The 18,164-nt window shown below is 35.0% G+C and overlaps 4 protein-coding genes across 4 annotated transcripts in view; 1 reads left to right on the plus strand and 3 right to left on the minus strand.

Moving 5' to 3' along the window:
* Positions 1-1,277: 1,277 nt before the first annotated feature.
* Positions 1,278-6,982, minus strand: LOC111459132 (COP9 signalosome complex subunit 2). Its single transcript, XM_023101898.1, has 12 exons — positions 6,809-6,982; positions 6,302-6,394; positions 5,583-5,661; positions 4,823-5,063; positions 4,672-4,746; positions 4,446-4,580; positions 3,508-3,695; positions 2,821-2,889; positions 2,663-2,753; positions 2,021-2,155; positions 1,690-1,802; positions 1,278-1,601 (listed from the first exon to the last, which is right to left on the minus strand). Exons 1-12 carry the CDS (start codon positions 6,816-6,818, stop codon positions 1,511-1,513), a joined length of 1,320 nt encoding a protein of 439 aa, XP_022957666.1. The 5' UTR covers positions 6,819-6,982; the 3' UTR covers positions 1,278-1,510.
* Positions 6,983-8,083: 1,101 nt separating this feature from the next.
* LOC111459131 (beta-D-glucosyl crocetin beta-1,6-glucosyltransferase-like) lies at positions 8,084-9,557 on the minus strand. The gene has a single exon (XM_023101896.1). The coding sequence runs from the start codon at positions 9,459-9,461 to the stop codon at positions 8,094-8,096; it is 1,368 nt and encodes a 455-aa protein (XP_022957664.1). The 5' UTR covers positions 9,462-9,557; the 3' UTR covers positions 8,084-8,093.
* Positions 9,558-10,735: 1,178 nt separating this feature from the next.
* On the minus strand, positions 10,736-13,457 carry LOC111459135 (calmodulin-7). Its single transcript, XM_023101902.1, has 2 exons — positions 13,271-13,457; positions 10,736-11,412 (listed from the first exon to the last, which is right to left on the minus strand). Exons 1-2 carry the CDS (start codon positions 13,344-13,346, stop codon positions 11,039-11,041), a joined length of 450 nt encoding a protein of 149 aa, XP_022957670.1. The 5' UTR covers positions 13,347-13,457; the 3' UTR covers positions 10,736-11,038.
* Positions 13,458-13,729: 272 nt separating this feature from the next.
* LOC111459134 (oligoribonuclease) overlaps positions 13,730-18,164 on the plus strand; it is a 6,488-nt gene continuing 2,053 nt past the window's right edge. The window contains exons 1-5 of the mRNA XM_023101901.1: positions 13,730-13,906; positions 14,826-14,954; positions 16,528-16,604; positions 16,906-16,987; positions 17,107-17,162. Of these exons, the coding sequence (XP_022957669.1) occupies positions 13,789-13,906; positions 14,826-14,954; positions 16,528-16,604; positions 16,906-16,987; positions 17,107-17,162 (462 nt within the window). The 5' untranslated portion in view covers positions 13,730-13,788. The remainder of the gene's footprint in view (positions 13,907-14,825; positions 14,955-16,527; positions 16,605-16,905; positions 16,988-17,106; positions 17,163-18,164) is intronic.

Here is an 18,164-nt window from a genome sequence, read left to right on the forward strand (position 1 = left end):
TTAAATGAAAAATCATTATACCGTGACTCAGATATTTATCTAAATTAAGCTAAAAAATTGTGCCTATTCGTTCACCTTTTTTTTTTTTTTTTTTAATTTACACTTATTTACCATCGGGCCCCTCTCTCTTCATTTTCGGGATATTTTTAATTTATATTTATAAATTATAAATTGTATATGAATTTAAATTAAGGCTAAATTATAAATAACTAAATAAATTCTCTAACTTACTTCTTTCTTTAAAAATATTTTAACTTAAAAGTTAAATGTTTTAAAACTATCATTAAATAAAAATTAGTTAAAATATATTACAATTGTTTTAAAACTATCATTATAATAAAAAAAATGTTAATAAATTGATATGATAGTGACTAAAATATTTATCCAAATTAAGTATAAAATAATAACATTTAGACACGTTTTTTCTTCATTTGATATTTTAATAATTTTTCTATTTTAATGTTAGTTTTAAAATATTTATAAGATTAAAGTAATACACAAAGCTATGAAAAAAAATTGATAATTTATTATTTGAATAATTTCCTCTCTTTTGATTATTAAATTTTTTATTTGTAATTTTATATAGTCACTTTTGTGATGTTATGTCAAACTAAATAATATTTATCTAACCAAAATGACATAACATTATTTGGTTAATGGTATTTACATATAACTTTTTTTATTTTCTTTTTCATTATTTATCTCTTTAGAAACATTATATTATCCATTGCAATAAGACTTTATATAAAATAAAAAAAATAAAAATAAAAAAAATCTTTTGGCATTATCATTTAAAATAAATTGAACAATATTATTTTATTAACTCGAATAATTGTAGGTGTTTTGTAAATTGGTAATTTGTTTCTTTTAGAATATCTTTTTTAGGTAATTTTTTTTTCATAAAAATAACAAAATTTGAATAAGTAGACACGTTTCGATATAGTTTTGATTATGATTCCAATTATTTATTTCAATCAATTTCAAATAAATAAATAGCTTAAGGTACTTCAATCACATTACTCTAGGTCATTTTCACATTATAAGAGTCCCGTTGAATTAAGGAAAGCAATAAATGCAAAAGCTAAATACACAAATGTGACCACCAATGTGACCAACTCTACCAAACGACTCAAACGAGCTATTAGTTTCTATTCAATGTTGATTTGAGGGATGCTTAATTAACCTTATAGTCACTTTCCGTGACAAAAGTAGCATTGCTCGCTAATCATGAATTATATGGTTGAGGTTAAAAAAAAGACACTTATTATTCAACTAGGTATCACGAATATCTTTGATGCATTCTTCATTGAAAAACTAACTTGAACATAGCTCAAACAGTACCCGAACAAAAATCCAGGTTTGAACTTGTATAATTATTTTTTAAGTTTGGTTCATCAGAAATCTAGTATAGCACATTACAAGTTCAAGTTCAAGGGGAAAAAAGTGATAAACCATACCATGTTTGAGGCTAAAATCAACATATTTCCCCATCGGGATTATCCGATGAGGCTCAATATACTCGGTTGCTGACAGTTTGATAGAGGGATTTCAACTGGGTGTTCCATTTATCTATGGCAGTATACTTCTTCATTCCCTTTGACCTGCAGGGGGTGGGGTGGGTTACCAATTTCACATTATGCTCTTACTTTTTCTGCATCATTTGAAGAAACGGGGCTGGAAAGAACATACCTGTCACCACGCTCCAAAAGACGGTTGACTTGATCGATGTGGCCATCAATGCGATTATCCAGGATTAGTGATACTAATAATTGCTCAACATCTTTCTCCGGCACATTAAGTTCCTGATGAAGTAGAAGCAATTTAGTATTTTCCTTTTTCTTTCGGGGACGTGGGGAAATTAACACCGCATTCAGAAACCTCAACACACAGGACATTGTGCAAGTTGTGCAAGGTTTGGTAAGTTCCAACGACACCGCATTATCAAAGAAATTGTGCAAGTTGGTTTGAAAAAATGAACAGGAAAAGGACACACACACACACACAAGAGTAAAGCTGTCACCTTTGAAATAAATGGAATCCGAATTCTTGTGTAAGGCTTGATAAGTTTGAGTAACACTTGGGTTCTGACATTCTTCAACAGATCTTCAATGTAATTCCGAATGAATGGATCGTCCATTATTGTTTTCCTATTGCTCTGTGAAAAGAACATTTAAATCAAACATTTATTGTTTTTGTAACGGCCCAGATCCACCCCTAGCAGATATTGTCCTCTTTGGGCTTTTTCCCTTTTGGACTTCCCCTCAAGGCTTTAAAATGCGTCTAGGGGAAGGTTCCAACACCCTTATAAATGGTGGTTTGTTCTCCCTCCCCAACCAAAGTGGGACATCACAAATCCACCCCCCTTTGGGGCCAGCATCCTTACTGACACATCGCCTCGTGTCTACCCTCCTTCAGGGAACAGCGAGAAGGCTGGCACATCGTCCAATGTCTGGCTCTAATACCATTTGTAACGGCCCAAATCCACCGCTAGCAGATATTGTCCTCTTTGTGTTTTTTCCCTTTTGGGCTTTTCCTCAAGGCTTTAAAAACACACTAGGGGAAGGTTTCTACACCCTTATATATGGTGGTTTGTTCTCCTCCCCAACCAACGTGAGACATCACATTTAGTAAGCAAACATATATTTCTCCTTCACACAGTTACCTTAAGAATTTTCTCAAACTCAAGTATCTCATTCCTTTGGTACGCAGCAATAAGATTGGTCATTGCCAAAATCTCGGGGTCATTTTTGTACCTGCAAACTAGATATCAGGGGGAGATCAAAAAGAAACTTGAAGCAGACTTCAATGGCTAAAACTTACGGTTTTGCCTCTTGACCATCAAATGGATTAACTTCAGATTCCATCAGCATATTAGCCAAAACTAGATATCTGGAAGGGGACTGAATGATTAGTTGGTATAAGAGAAATAATTAAGATAAATTGATTGCTTGAATAGTGGATGCCTGAGACACAGCACAAGACATAGCACGAAACACAAGAGAACGAGAAAAAACTATTTCCCGATTTAAATTTCACCAAATTTTGTTAGGATAGACATGGAAAAGGAAATGATAACAAAAGTAAATTATACTCCAAGGTTTCTTCAATTAAGGCAATACTATGGCAAGTTTCAAGTAATAATAGGAATTTTAGAAGTAGAAAACAAAACAAATTCTGACTAGGCTAAATTGCATTAGTCAAATGCCAAGTTCTAATGCTAAGTAAACCTCAAAATAAAATGGAAATTTGAAATTAGTTCATCATCTTGATGCTTTGGGCGCAATCAAACAATTATAAATAATGGGTGGGGATGAATCTTGTATCACTTCCCCAGAAACCTAACATAGTCTACGTTTTTCTTTCTGCATCGTAGCATGCCATGGGGTCGCTGAAGTTTAGGGTTCTCATATTGTATTTTTTATGCAAATTTACTAAAAGTCAGTTTTGTTTTAAATGTCTTGCAGTAACAAGGAATGAGTACAAAAGGAAAGCAGAAAGGGGGCATACTTCAGGCACTGGATACGCCTTTGGTTCCCAGCTTCATCATAGTTCTTAAAAGCCTCAAAGAAATCAGTAGCTGCTTCTGGCCACTGACGCTCTGCCATGTGCATCTTTCCTCCACACTCCCGAATTATTCCCATAATTCGTGGATGGGGTATGGCCGACTTGATTGCAAGAGCTTTCTGGTATAATTGCTGCATCACAATAACAAGAAAATACAAAGCAAAAAAATAAAGCAATTATACAGCTAAAGAAGAGCTCATGGGAGTTCAACCAAGCATCTGAGATATAAATAGAGGGATGACATACCAAGACAAATAGCCTGAGAATATGCAACTAATTATGCATTATAAAAAAAAAATTAAAAAAAAAATAATAATAATAATAACTGGCCAAGGGATGGTTTTGATTGCATGATGCCGAATGGCTAGCCTGTAGCTTCCAGAGACACAAAACAAATATACCGAGAGATACACTGGAGATCAAAAAACCACCTAATTCAAACCAATCAAGGTAAACAACCTGTTCCAAGCACAATGAACAAAGGGACTAAAATACCTTTCCTGCAGTGCACCCTCTTCTCTTGGGCTTCCACAAGCTACTAAAATACCTACTTTATATCCGCGGCTTTCCCTAGATCTTTCAAAGGCTTCCTCTCCTCAGTTTCATGTCTCACTAGATTAAGAAGGAAATTAAAGTTCCTTGGGTAGGGCTAATACCTTTTTTTATTCGAACCTGGGATGTGTAGGAATGGCTGAATTTTTATCCAACCAAAGCCAACAAGCTACGAACCCTTTCAGAGGTAAAGGTTAATACTATTACACTAATTTTAGAGGAAAGTTGGCTGCAAAGGAAATGTACTTCAGAGTGGTGGTGCGGGTGCTTGGTCTTTTAAAATCACTGAACTAAGAATGGAATGAACAAGAATGGTAGAGAATCAGTACCTTGAGCTTTTTGTTATTTTTAGTCTCTGTATACATCTGAATCTCAATTGCATATACCTCCAGCAGTTGACTTCCTTTCTTTTGATCATCTGTACCATCTTCTCTTTGACAGGACTTGTGGAGCTCCTTCAAAATCTAGAGGTGAAAATAAATTAATTAGATCGCTTAGCATGCAAACAAATTTCGTTTATGAGAATAAATATAAAACACTGAAAATTAAAGTTACCTTAATCATACGACCATATTCACCAATATCAAACCAAATTTTGCAGAGTTTTAAATTAGTTTTGAACCAAAGCCTCTGCACCAAAGCAACAGAACATAAGCCATCATGTAATACAATGCATGAGATAGTAAAAGTAGAATCATTCACTGACCTCATTCTTTGCCTCTTCAAGGGCTTTCAAAGTGGTTTGATAAAATTCTTGCAAGAGACCAAAGCTCTGACTTGCTGATCCAGATACAAAATCCATGATGTTGTTTATACATTTCTCACTATAATTACGAGTCACTGCCGATTTTATATATGTCAGCATCACTCGATATGAATCCATCATTTCTTTGTACCTCCCCAGTCTATAATAAAGCTTGACAGTTTGCTTGAGAGCCTTGAAGCCCCTAGAAAATCCAGAAAAGAAAAAAAAAAAAACAAAACAAAAGGTCACAATAGCAGAGCTAGAACGGAGATATAATTCTTGGTAGATTGGATAGAGAGAAGGTAGTTTCATATATGATTGAATGCAACATATCGAATCTTTCAAAAAAAGATATCCAAGACCAACTAATGAGCTGTGGTCAAGTCATGAAAAAAAAAAGGACATGACATTAACTATTATGAAGACTCCCAAGTCATATAGGATCAAAATCGACAATAGAAATTAGGATTCCTTTGATCCAAACCTTTCCATTTTCAGAAAGTATATAAGCCTCGTCCTTGAGAAGCTACACTACATGCTTGATTAGAAAAGTAAAGTTAAACTAACTTAGGCACCCCACTACTGTATGAACTTATAAAACACAGCCAGTCACCTTAAATGTCCAAAATGAATGAGTGAAAAATAATTGGATAGTGAACCTGTTAGAACCCGTTTCCAGGAATCTAGCAAGCAGAAACAAAGAAATCAATACCAAACTTACCACTCTGCCTTCTCGGGTTCCATGCGTACCACCTCAGCAAACCCTGCAAGAGCTCCTTCCGGGTCCATTTCAACCAGACCTATTTGTGAAGAAATTGATAGGAAGGGAAGGCATAACAAGTGATTCAACATTGTATAGATATGAGGCAAATAATAAAGATACAAATCATGTCCGAACGTAAGGACATAGACAAAGAAAAAGATGTTCAAAAGCTCAAGAAGAAAACTGGAGATGTTTACATGGGTGTGAGAGCCAATTCTTTTTAATTAGGAAATCGTATGTTTTGAATAATTGTATGAATCTAGGGTGCCAGATCAAAAATTCCTGCCTTTTCAACAAACCAAACAATTTTCATTATAATCAAGAATCAGATTGTGTACAGTGTTAAGTAAAAGTTCTTGATGAATTATAAATTTTTTTGGATTAATTTCCATAAAATTACGGGCAATAGGAACGATTATCCAAACTCCCAAGTGATATTATGTCTTACAATTCTATATATTTAAAAGAACGGATATTATACGAAGGGCAACAAACAGCTCAAACAATTCCCATGTTCTATATAACCATTGTGTCCACCAAAAGCTGGAAGCAATTGGTTCTATGAAACTAGGCTTTGATGAGCAGGAATTGGATCGAATAGCTATCTAAAACAGGAAAACATCATATGACAAAAAAAAGAATGTAATTGCAAATCTTGAAGACAGCATTTCAGGTACCTTTAGAATTGTAGTATTGATTTTCAATATCAACATCCTGCTCTTCAGGCTCATCGTCCGAGTATTCAAAACCATAATCTTCCATATCCGCATCTGCCCATACAGTTTAAGACATCAATTACTACACAAGCAAACTTAACTCTTTTCCAAGCGGTGTTCAAGAGAGAAGAAAATGAAGAAGAAACAACAACAAAGTCGAATTAAGATAAATTAATTATATGGGCATCAAAAAAGAACAAGCGCAAGATGAAAGAAGCCCGGTTTCCATGTGCAAGACAACAATTCAAACCATGAATGATGCATAATTCTTTGAAACAAGTTAATTACACTCGCAGAAACGAATCAAATTAAGAAAGAGGAAAAAGGGAAATGAAATGGCAGGCATTGCAAACGCGTCGATCAGCAGGAAGTCGAACAACTTACCAAAAAAAACCTAAGCAAAGGCAGAATCCAAGAAAGAAACAAAAGAAAAAACAATGAAATAACGAGAGAGGGAAGAAGAAAGACCGGAACCCATGGTTGCGAGATTGGATTGCAGAGTGGAAGACGGAGAGCGGAGGCGATCGGTAGCAAGCAGCGGCGAGTACTGAACGATCTACTGAAAGACGGAGTTCTTGGAGAGATTTTCTCAACAATTTAGCGAATCCGTTCCGTTGGCCACTCACTGTATCCTTCCGTTTGGATTTGGGAAAGAGACCCCTCTTAGCCCCTTCATATAGAACTAGCCCTTTCCACTCCAACTCGAGCAGATGGCACTGCCCTCCTACAAAAGACGATAATACCCTTCCAACCTTTGTAACCTTAATTCTATAATTCTTGCATAAAGGATATCTATTTGTTTATAAAAAAAATAATTGTTATTTATAAATTAAATTCATGTATATATAATTGTATTATAAGTAAAAAAAATATATTTATTTTTAAATTAAAAATAAATTCAGGCTCGGGTTGGTTTGATTTAATTCAATATAATTTTAAGAAAATTCATTAATCAACTTAATCCACCAAATTTTTATTTATTTTAATCTAACCAATCCAAATTATATGGGTTTGATTGAATTTATCGAAAATTTCCCATTAAAGTTTTTTGGAAATCTATTGTGTATAAAAATAAGTTTGAACATTTTATCTCGAAATAAGAAATAGATATTAATTATTAATGTTCGTTTAATAAGCGCGTTTAAATTTTTAAAATATATATGAACAATCATTAAGCTATAGAATAATTTGTATAATATATTTTAGGTTAAATTAAAAAAAAAAACTTGTAAATGGTCTAAGAAATACTTTCAAAAGAAGTAAAAGAAAAACATTTAAACTTAAAAAAAAAAATTAAAAACTATATTTACTATTAATCTTATTATTAATTTTCCATTTAAAAAAATCAAAACTATTTTTAAACTTTAAAAACATTTGAAATTCTTTTTAATAATAATAATAATAAATCTAATTATTATTCCGATGATTTTTGTCCATACATTAATGGTAATTATTTTTTGAACTAAAAAATGGTATAACGGTATTTTTAAAATTTAATGGCTATTTTAAATTAAAAAAAAAAATTTAGTTTAAGGGTATTTTTGAAATAAAGTCCTAACTATTTCGTCTAAAATTATGTATTTTTAAAAAAAAAATTAAATTTAAAAGTGTTACAGAGAGTTTTGAAAGTTTAGGTATTTTTTTTATAGAGAAAATAGAAAGTTTGAGGAATTTTTTTTATTAATTTAGTATTTATCATATATATATATATATATATATATATATATATATATAATTGGAAGGGACATATTTGTCAATTCTTACACAAGAGAGAGATTTCAGTTGCCAACTCATCAAGCTTCTCTTCCCTTCTTGTTCTCAAAATTTCATTAATTTCTTCTAATTTATTCCGAATGTCCTCTCTGGTTCTCTCAACCACCACTTCTTTGATCAGCTTCGCGACTTCGTCTCTTTGAATCTTGCCGTCTGAATCTCGCTTGGCCTCCACGCCGACGCCGGCTTCTTCCAGAATTCCGGCATTGAACGGCTGATCCACCTGCATCGGAATCCCGATTACAGGCACGCCACACATTATGCTCTCCATCGCCGAATTCCATCCACAGTGACTCACAAATCCCCCAATGTTTCCATGTTTCAGTATCTTCCCCTGAGGAACCCATTCTTCCACCACCATCGCTCTTCCTCCCACTCTCTCCAAAAACCCCTCCGGCAACGCTTCTTCAATGGCGTTCTTCTTCGCTCCTTTGGGAAATCTTATGCCCCAAATGAAATTAGCCTCACTCTGTTCTAATCCATGTGCTATCGCTTCCGTTTCCTCCTTTGATAGGAAGAATTCGCTTCCAAATGATACCAAAACCGTCGACGATGCTTCCTTTCGATCGAGCCAGTTTTTTATCCTTGAATAATCTTCGTCTTCCTCATCCTGATTCGGTTGATACACTAAAGGACCAATCGGGAGTACTCTCTTCTTCAAGATCACGGAGAGGTAATCGATATATTTCCCCTCCAATTCTCTGAAGCTATTGGTTAGAATTACGCCGCGAGAAGCATTCAAGCAATACCCAATGGCTTCTCCAATTTTGGGGATTTTTACCTGAGTGGGTGATTCGGCGGTGGTGTTCTTGATTTTCCAGCGACTATGAAGAACAAAATCCGAGGATGGGAATTGAGAATCAGGGTAATGAAAAGCGCGAAGGACATGAGAAACAGCGAAAGCACCGGCGGTAAAGAAATTGATGGCGGGAATATTGAGGGAGGAAGCAATTCGAGGAGCCCAAGGCTGGAGAGAGTCATAAATGAGGAGATGCGGACGAAGTGTTTGTAAAAATGCCTCAAAGGTTTGAGCAGCCGCTGCGAAGGCTTGGTGGATGGTGGGCACAAGGTGGGCGGGGAGGCCGTTGGTTGTGTGAAGATGAGGGGGAAATTCATCAGAAGAAGGGAGATGAAGCTCCACAAATTGAATCGAAGAACAAGAAGGAATTAGCCTTGGTTTAATGGAGGCGAGGCTAACAGGAGTAGAGCAGAAGTAGACGTGGAAGTTCCTAGTGGAGAGGGCTTTGGCGAGCTCCAAGTAAGCGGAGAGATGGCCATAGCCAACCCATGGAAGCATGAAAATGGTTGAGGCTGTGGGGGACTTGTTTGCAGCTTGTTGGGCATCCATGGCAATGGCGATAGCAAGGTAGCTTACAGTGAAAAACAGAGCAATTGAGAGCGGAATCCCTCAATTGGGCTTTGCTTTCTCCTTCACCGAATGGGATGGAAATTTTAATGAAGGAGATTGGAGCTCATCCTCTCCTCCACAGGTAATATCCTCCTCTCAATCTCTTCATTATTCTCTTCGCTAAAAGTTCAAAAGTTTTATTACAAAAAATGAAACCGGCCATTACATAAATTATTATTAGTAAGATGTGACCATCCAAAATTGTATAATTAGTAAGATGTACATTTCAATTTAATGTAATTTTTTTAAAAATAGATTTATCATTAAAATATTATGTTGGTCCCGTATTTATATTTTATTTCATTTTAGTCCATGTACTTCTAATAAATCTTAAAATTAAAATTGATCTATTTTTTTTATAAATTTTAAACATATGTTTTTTTTTTTTTTGGTCTGTTTTTACATTCAAGGTATTATTCTATCAAATCAATCCGGATAAAAGTTAATTTCAAATTAATTACAGGTTTACTTAAAATATAATGATTAAATATGGACATTTGAAATTACAATAACTAAACCATGAAATTGAAATAATATTTAACCTACTAGTTAGCTAAGAACCCTTCTAGTCATGAAAAAAATTAAATTTTAAATTTTTAATACTTAATTTGTTATTTGTTATTTGTTATTATTACTTTGTTTCTTTGGAGAGTGGTAGATGAAAAGTAATTAGAATTAATATTTAAACAAAAGTAAGAGGAGAGAGAGGCTAAAGCACAGAACATTGGTGATTGCGACATTTAAGTAAGCCACGTGTTTCCTTATTACAATTATTTATTCTTCGTGTTTTTTTTTTTAATATAATTATTATCGGGTTTTTTTAGAAAGAAAAACTTTAAAATAACTTTAAGAATAAAGTATCCAATGTAATCATGTCATTGTATTATAGAAAAAAAAAACTAAGGTATCACCATTTGATTTTTCTTTTCTTGGGGAGGAGGAAAGTTCAAAAAAGTAAGTAACAAAGTGTTTATCAAACAGAATCTTGAATTACAGCAATTTATTGACCTAGGATGGTAAGGATATTGTGGGAAAGAAGTTTATCCATCCTCTGACAACGTTGTGACAATCCTCCATGAAAGAACAATTTGACACGAAATCGCTGTACAAGTGATCGCATGAAAACCCTTCATGAGAGAAGGGTTTTCAAACCAAATGATGTGTCTTAACTCACATGTATTAAAGTAAATTTGGCAACCAAATGAAACAACTAGAACTTCCCACAAGCAAAATCATCTGATTCAATCAACCAATTGTTCTAGGTTCACAGCATCGAAGGTAGAAGGAAATATTAAGATTAAAGAGACGACCGACACCGACAGCCAGCCATGCCAAACTAAAGAAATGCATTGCAGCAAATAAACAGGATACTGAAAAGCAGTACCCCAAATAATGGAAAACGCGAGAGAGACGAACATACATAGTAAAACTCAAATGGAGACAGCCTAAACGGGAAAACAAATCATATCCCTCTTCATTTTTAAGCAGATTTAAGGTTAAAATAACTTGATTGTTCCTCACTTGGCCATCATGACTTTGACAAATTCCTCATAGTTGATTTGCCCATCACCATCCACATCTGCCTCACGGATCATTTCATCCACTTCCTCGTCTGTCAACTTCTCGCCGAGATTTGTCATTACATGCCGAAGCTCAGCAGCAGAAATGAACCCATTCTGATCTTTATCGAACACACGGAATGCTTCCTTCAGCTCCTCCTCTGAATCGGTGTCCTTCATTTTTCTTGCCATCAGATTAAGAAACTCGGGAAAATCGATAGTTCCATTTCCATCTGCATCGACTTCGTTGATCATGTCCTGCAGCTCAGCTTCAGTTGGATTCTGACCCAATGACCTCATTACAGTCCCCAGCTCCTTGGTGGTGATGCAGCCTATAATGAGTTGGAAAAGACGATCAATATTAAGAACCATAGGAAGGACTCGCCATCTAATTTATCCAAGCAGAAGCGATAACCAAACACTAGAACAAAAATTTTAAGAAGATAAAATTTCAGAGCTGCAAAATGGAAATTTCAACGATTATGGAGAAGTTGAGGATGGCATAGAGTTCAACGCAGGTGGCTGAAATATGCAGTAAGCATAAGCTTCCACTATTATTGAAGGCCAAAAGATCTAGGAACTCAATACAAAGCAAAATTAAGGTTCAAAGTCGGACACACTTCGATTCGACACACATGCAGTAACTCAACTCTCGAAGAATTTGTAACGCCATCTCAATGCAAGAAAACAATACAATAAACCTATGCCACAGAAATAAAACAAACAAAATACAACTCATGTAATCAGTGTAAAGCTTGACATGTATTTACAATCAAATGCATGTTGCTCTTTTTTGAGTTGAACAGCATGTAGACATGGTAGAGATTTGAACCACCTTTTGCTAAACAGAGTGCAAATGAGGGGATGGAATGTTTTGGAAGGATCACTTGGTTGTGCGGACAACCTTTACAGTTGAAATCGTACAAATTTTTTCAGTGACAACAGAAATTGTGTTTTTTACACTTCGAACATGAATTCTAGTTCTTAGAGAATCTTGACAAAGTGAAATCTGAGTTTTAAGATTTAATTGAATAATGAGTCTTTGGTGAGGAGAAGATTGAAGAATCTGAAAGTGTGATTCATCAAGCAAAACTTCGGTCAAATACTTGGTAAGAGCAACTTCTACTTGCCCTAATGTAGCGCATTTTGATTAAATCTTGACAGGAAGTCAAAGAGTCCCAGCAAAGTCAATATTTTCACAAGGATTGGCCACTTAGGCGGTGGGTAGAGTACCAAAAGGAAAACCTTCGGTGGTTTTGTCTCCTACAGTTTGTAATCTTTGTTTCTTGGTGGGTGAATAACAATCTTGTTTATCCTCTCAATGTTCCTACTGTTGCAAATGTTGGGAAAACCTCTCTGTGCACACTGTGAACTGTGCCAAGCATTCGATTCAGTTCGCTTACAGACCAAGGAAGCATATCGAATTGACCCAGGATTAACAACTCAGACTGGAATTCAGTGATGCACAAATAAAATACAAACGTAAACTAGAGAGAGAGAGAGAGAGAGAGATTACCACCTAATGGAATGTGTAAATTGCTGATCATTTCATATCTCTAACCCTCAAACTAACTAGTGGACATTTCTACTATGTAACTGCTGACTCGACGAGAAGACCCGTAAACGGGGTATACTTAATCGGTATATTTTATAAAATAGCAACATAAATGTGGACGGTAAATAGGCAACCCATAACCGAAGCTAGGGTGGAGAAATGCACGGTTCCTTTCCTTGCACCGTAAACCGCTTCAAGAGTCAGAAGGTACAGAAACGCAACGATCCAGCGGTAATACATCAACTATAAATGCCATAGATATACGTATTTTGTGAATAATTCTTCAGATTCCAAACAATAATGCACGACCCGTAAAGAATCGTCTCCAAATGAAAATTTTCACATCGACATGCCATCCATCCACGATTACCAAGCTTCCAAACGAATCGATAAAAACGGATCGATAAATCCCAGAAGACGAAACCAGAACACATCGAGAGAAAAAAAAAACAAAAAACAAAAACATTTCATAATCCTGGTAAAAGTCAATCAACAGCAAAGATCCTACGATAGGGAGTATAATCTGATGAATAACAATTCCAGAAGGACGGAAATAGATCTAAAATGGGAGGACTGTAAATCATAAAAAAAAGAAAGAAAGAAAGAAAAAAAAGAGGATTTGAAAAGAAACAGACCATCGCCGTCCTTGTCGAACAAGCTGAAGGCCTCCTTGAACTCCGAGATCTGATCATCAGTAAGCTGGTCAGCCATGGGAATTGACGTGCAGCGGGAGAGAGCAAAGGATGGGGGAAGAAGAGAAGGCAAATTAGAGGGGAAAGATCCAGGCGACGCGCAACTCAGAATAGGAAATCAGCTAAAATGGTATATAAATAGGAGAATCTTTAGAGGGAGGAGGAGGAGCTGGTCCAATCTCCTTTCCCTCTGTTTTTTTTTTCCTTTTAATTCAATTTCAATTTTATTATTATTATTTTCTCAATATAATTTTTAATTATTAAACCTTTCGAATGTCATATTTTAGCATAAAATTATTAATTATTATACCTTTTAAAATTTAGGAAATACAAAATAATAAATTTATAAATTATTTTTAATTTAAGAAAATTTAATTAGTATTTAATTACTCGACAAGGGGGAGACCTTAGTCATTCGGGCGGCAAGATTTGGGGGCAGAGAGAGAGAGAGAGAGAGAGCAATGGAGCCGTTCGTGAATGCGTTCTCAGTATTGGAGCTCGATGCTGAAGACGATCAAGTTCGTCCTCCTTCTACTTTCTCCAAAGACGAGGCTGCCGCTTCTTCCTCTTCCAGAACAGGTTGATTTAGTTATGATGCGATTTAGGGTGTTCTTCTCGTTATCAAGTGTCACATTTTACAGGTGCAAGGTTGAAGGTTCTGAGAACTTCAGGAGTTCGATTAGATTAGATTACCTTCCCCGTTGGTCGCTTAGAGTGCATTAAGAATTAGGTTCAGGTAGTTTCTTCGGAAAATTGAAGTGATACAATAAGAATCGATTGTTCTGTTTGCCCAGTTTTGAGTTCCGCGGCATTGTGGACATTAACAAGGCTGAAGATTTGATTCTATCTTCGACTTCTGAATCTAAGCTGCCAATTTGAGCTTTCAACTCAATACTAATTGAAAAAATTGGCTTTTAGGAAACGATGTAGCTTTACGGTCAGGCTTTTCATTGTCACTTGTTGTGTACTTGCTGTAGATTGTCCCCGAGACCCCACGACATGGTAGTTGTGGGTTTCGTTACTTCCTGGTTTTACGCAATGCATTACATGGTAGCTTCGTTCAATTTCAAGCTTGGAATGATGCTATTGTTTTGCAATTTGATATGTTAAGTTTTACCCTTATGTCTCTGATGAAATTGTTCGCTTCATCTCAAAGGAAAATCTGTAGCGACTTCGTTTTTTTGGGTCAGTATTTTACTGCGATTATTCCTTGTAGATCCCCCACGACAGACATGGATATTTCATTGATATTTCGCACTTAATATGTAGTTATTTTTCTTGATTTTTCTCCCTGTTGGTTTTTTACTGAATTAATCTTTCAAGCAATATATATTGTAGTAATCCATCCTCTTAGTATGGATATTACCATTGACGTTCATGCATAGTGAATAGGATACAGTTCTTTTAAGTGTGGTTAACGGTTGTGGGTATTTATTTTTCTATTGTAAATTTCTCCCATCTACATGACCCTGTGGTGTGGTTTGATTAATTGAATCAGGAAAAAGCAAGAAGGAAGTTAACATCTCTGGTGATATTCTGATGGGAGATAGACAGAAACAAAGTCAACCAGATGCAGCTGCAGAAGACTACAAGTTTCCACTTGTTTGGATTGACCTGGAAATGACTGGTAACTAACAATTATTAACTAGCCCATATGCTTTGAGCTTGTAAAACGTGGATCCAAGAGTGGGAGTAGATTATAGCTATGAGAAGCCCCCTCGTTTTGGGGTTTTATCATTAAATATTGAAATCAAGTCTAACGGAATTTTAAAAATTTATATTTGCTTGAGGTTGAATGGACTGGATACTCAACATATTACCTATAATTTTTTTTTTCTGTAACTCTTTAATGGAAGTGTTTGCTCCTTACAATTCTTTTGTCTTCTTCTGTGGCAATGATGACTTATTTTTCTGTAACTTTCTCCACACACACCCGAAAAAGGAAAAAAAAAAAAAAAAAAAAAAAAGAAACTATAACCCCTCTAGCTTCCTCAAAACATATATCCTATGGTTTCTCTTTATGGAAATAAGAATATATCCTATGGTTTTTCTTTATTGAGAAGATAGATTCTATAAGTTTAAGTGAAGGCCAAGACAGGCTGGGGTGGGGGATTAATCCCATGGGAGACATCACCACCAGATCGACTTTTCTCCATATTGCAAAGGAAAGTCACAGACTGAAAGCTCATATGGTGAGAAAACACGGTTGAAAAGCTCTAGAGATAGTTCCCAAATTGATCTCTGCCCCCTTGGGTTGTAGCTTATGTCTAAAACAGATGGAATCCATATATCATATTTTCCTTCACAACCCATATGCTTCTAATGGTTGGATTTGGTTGTTGGGAGAGTTTGGTTTGTCCTACTGCTTATTGAACAGAAATGATGATTGGCTGGTAGAATGTTTGACTGGTAGTTGTTTTAAGAACCGGGCTAATATTTTGTGGCAATTTGCAGTTAGAGCCTTTGTCTTGCTGCTGTGGTTATATCATAGGGCTGTTATAACTTCGACCTAAATTTTTGAAGTATATTCTGTGATGTCAATGAAGATGTGAGGTTGGTAGTTAAATCTTTAAGATTGGTTTTTCTGTGCATGCCACTCTCACGGCTTTGGAGCAAAAGAAGTTGCAATCATAAAAATTTTCAAACAATGTTTTCATAATCTGAATTTATATTTTCTGTACAAGCTTTTCTCAATTAGGGGAAGATCTGTTTTGAGTCAAACTACATTCATGCTCCTATTTTTCTATAATTCCTTTTTTTTTTTACATCCTAATTAAATGAGAGTCCCACGTTCTTAGCGATGTGGAAGCCAAAATTCTTGTTAGACTTGAGTTTGACACTATTTGCCATTCCATGCAACATCTTTGGCTAGAAAAGAAGGCCTAATCATTGTTGGTTGATAATATCCTGGCTATTTGAAAAGATGACGAGAGCAGCCTATAAAACATTTGGGATGGGGAATTAAAGATTAATGCCTCTAACAGGGCTTTCTTTCCAAAGAATTTTAAAACTGTCCATTTGTGTGTGCTAATGTGACTGTTGAGATCTGTTTTCAATCTCTTTTTTGCATTCTTCTCCTTAGAATTTTTATCCTCCACACTTTTGTACTTGTTTTTTATGTCGATACCTTCCTTTACTTAATTAAGATGCTGAACTCATAATTTCTAATGGTATTTTTCTCTGTTTGACTTACTATGCAGGTTTAAATGTAGAAACAGATAGAATACTGGAGATAGCTTGTATAATTACCAATGGAAGTCTGACCAAATTGGTTGAGGTATCTTTGCTATTGGTTATTCAATTGTGTTTTCCATGAATGCATTTGCCCCCGTTTGTTTGTGCATTTGTGTCATCTTATTTATGTTTGTCAATAATTTCCTTTCATCAATGAAGTAACGAAAGAAACACAATATTTTCCGGTAAGATCGAACAAAATACAATGCAGTTTTGACAAGAAACCTGACTCAATATATCAGCATCAGTCTTTGCAAATGCCTAAAACAAACAAGAGAAGTTCAAAAGTTGCAACCTTAGTCTCATCGCTTCTTTTTGTTTCGTTTTCTATTTTATGTTTTCAGGGTCCTCATTTAGTTATTCACCAATCAAAAGAATGTCTTGAAAAAATGGGAGAATGGTGTCAAAGTCATCACGCAGCCAGTGGTAAGAACCAACAAGCTTAATCAATATACCACTTCATTGTATATTCATGGCTTATGGCTTTCTGCCTTACTTTTTTTCTTGTGGATGACAAATTATTATATAACACTGTCGTTATTCAGGATTGACAAAAAAAGTGCTACAAAGTACAATTAGTGAACGAGAAGCTGAAAAACAGGTGTGTAAAAATTTATCTAATGCTAGGCTCCTCCCCTCTTGATGCAATTTTTTTTTTATTCGTATCCTTAATTCATTAATTTAAGTCATTTGATGTACGTATTATTGTGATAAATTTTGCGGTGCCTTGCGGCCACACACAAAAAATAATCATAAATACAGATCGGTGAAGAATCCTGCAACGATTGAACTTGGTAACTTATAATCATAAATAACATAAAAAAAATAGGCGTTTCTTGTCTATAATCTAGTTTTAATGATAATGACAACGTTAATTTGAATCTTTATTTCATCTTCTTCATAATACCATCATCTCCCAGACCTTATGTTTGAAGGTCTTACTTCATGTTTAATCACAGATGCACATTAGTTGTACAAGGGAGGGAAAGCACCCCACAACCAGGCGGTTATTAGAAGGCTTCCCACTAGGTAATTATAGAGGGAAAAAAGTTTGACCAGCTGCCTCAAAATAATAATAATAAATAAATAAATAAAATACAAGAGTGAGCAAAAATGCTTGGATCCTATAGCTCATCCCTTAGCGTATCATTCCTTTGGATTACTACTTTATTTTCTCAATCCAAAGATTTCTAAGAATTATACAGACGCCACCCATGCTCTCATTTTAAAATTATGATAGAGGAAGAGTAGACTGATGAAGTCTTCCTTTATGAGAAACCAACTATCATTACTGACTGACAATCCATACATCCTTGATGGTTTTGTTTTTACGGTGAAGAAAATCCATCAATTTCTGCAACATAGCTGCTAGGGAAACAATTCCATCCAGCAATCCTCCGAAACCAGATCAAAGAGCCATGTCCAATAGACATTTTTTCTAAGGATATAGTTGAATGATCTTGGTTGAAATCAGAGCGAACGGCTTTTGAAAGATCTGTAACTATACTTTTTAGTGATTACCAACAATATCACAAATGTGTATGTAATCTGGTTAATATCTTCTTCTTCTTTTCTTTTTTTTTTTTTTTTTTTTTTTTTTTTT

Source organism: Cucurbita moschata, unplaced genomic scaffold (assembly GCF_002738365.1).
Source record: "Cucurbita moschata cultivar Rifu unplaced genomic scaffold, Cmos_1.0 Cmo_Scf00022, whole genome shotgun sequence".
Taxonomy (NCBI): Eukaryota; Viridiplantae; Streptophyta; class Magnoliopsida; order Cucurbitales; family Cucurbitaceae; genus Cucurbita; species Cucurbita moschata.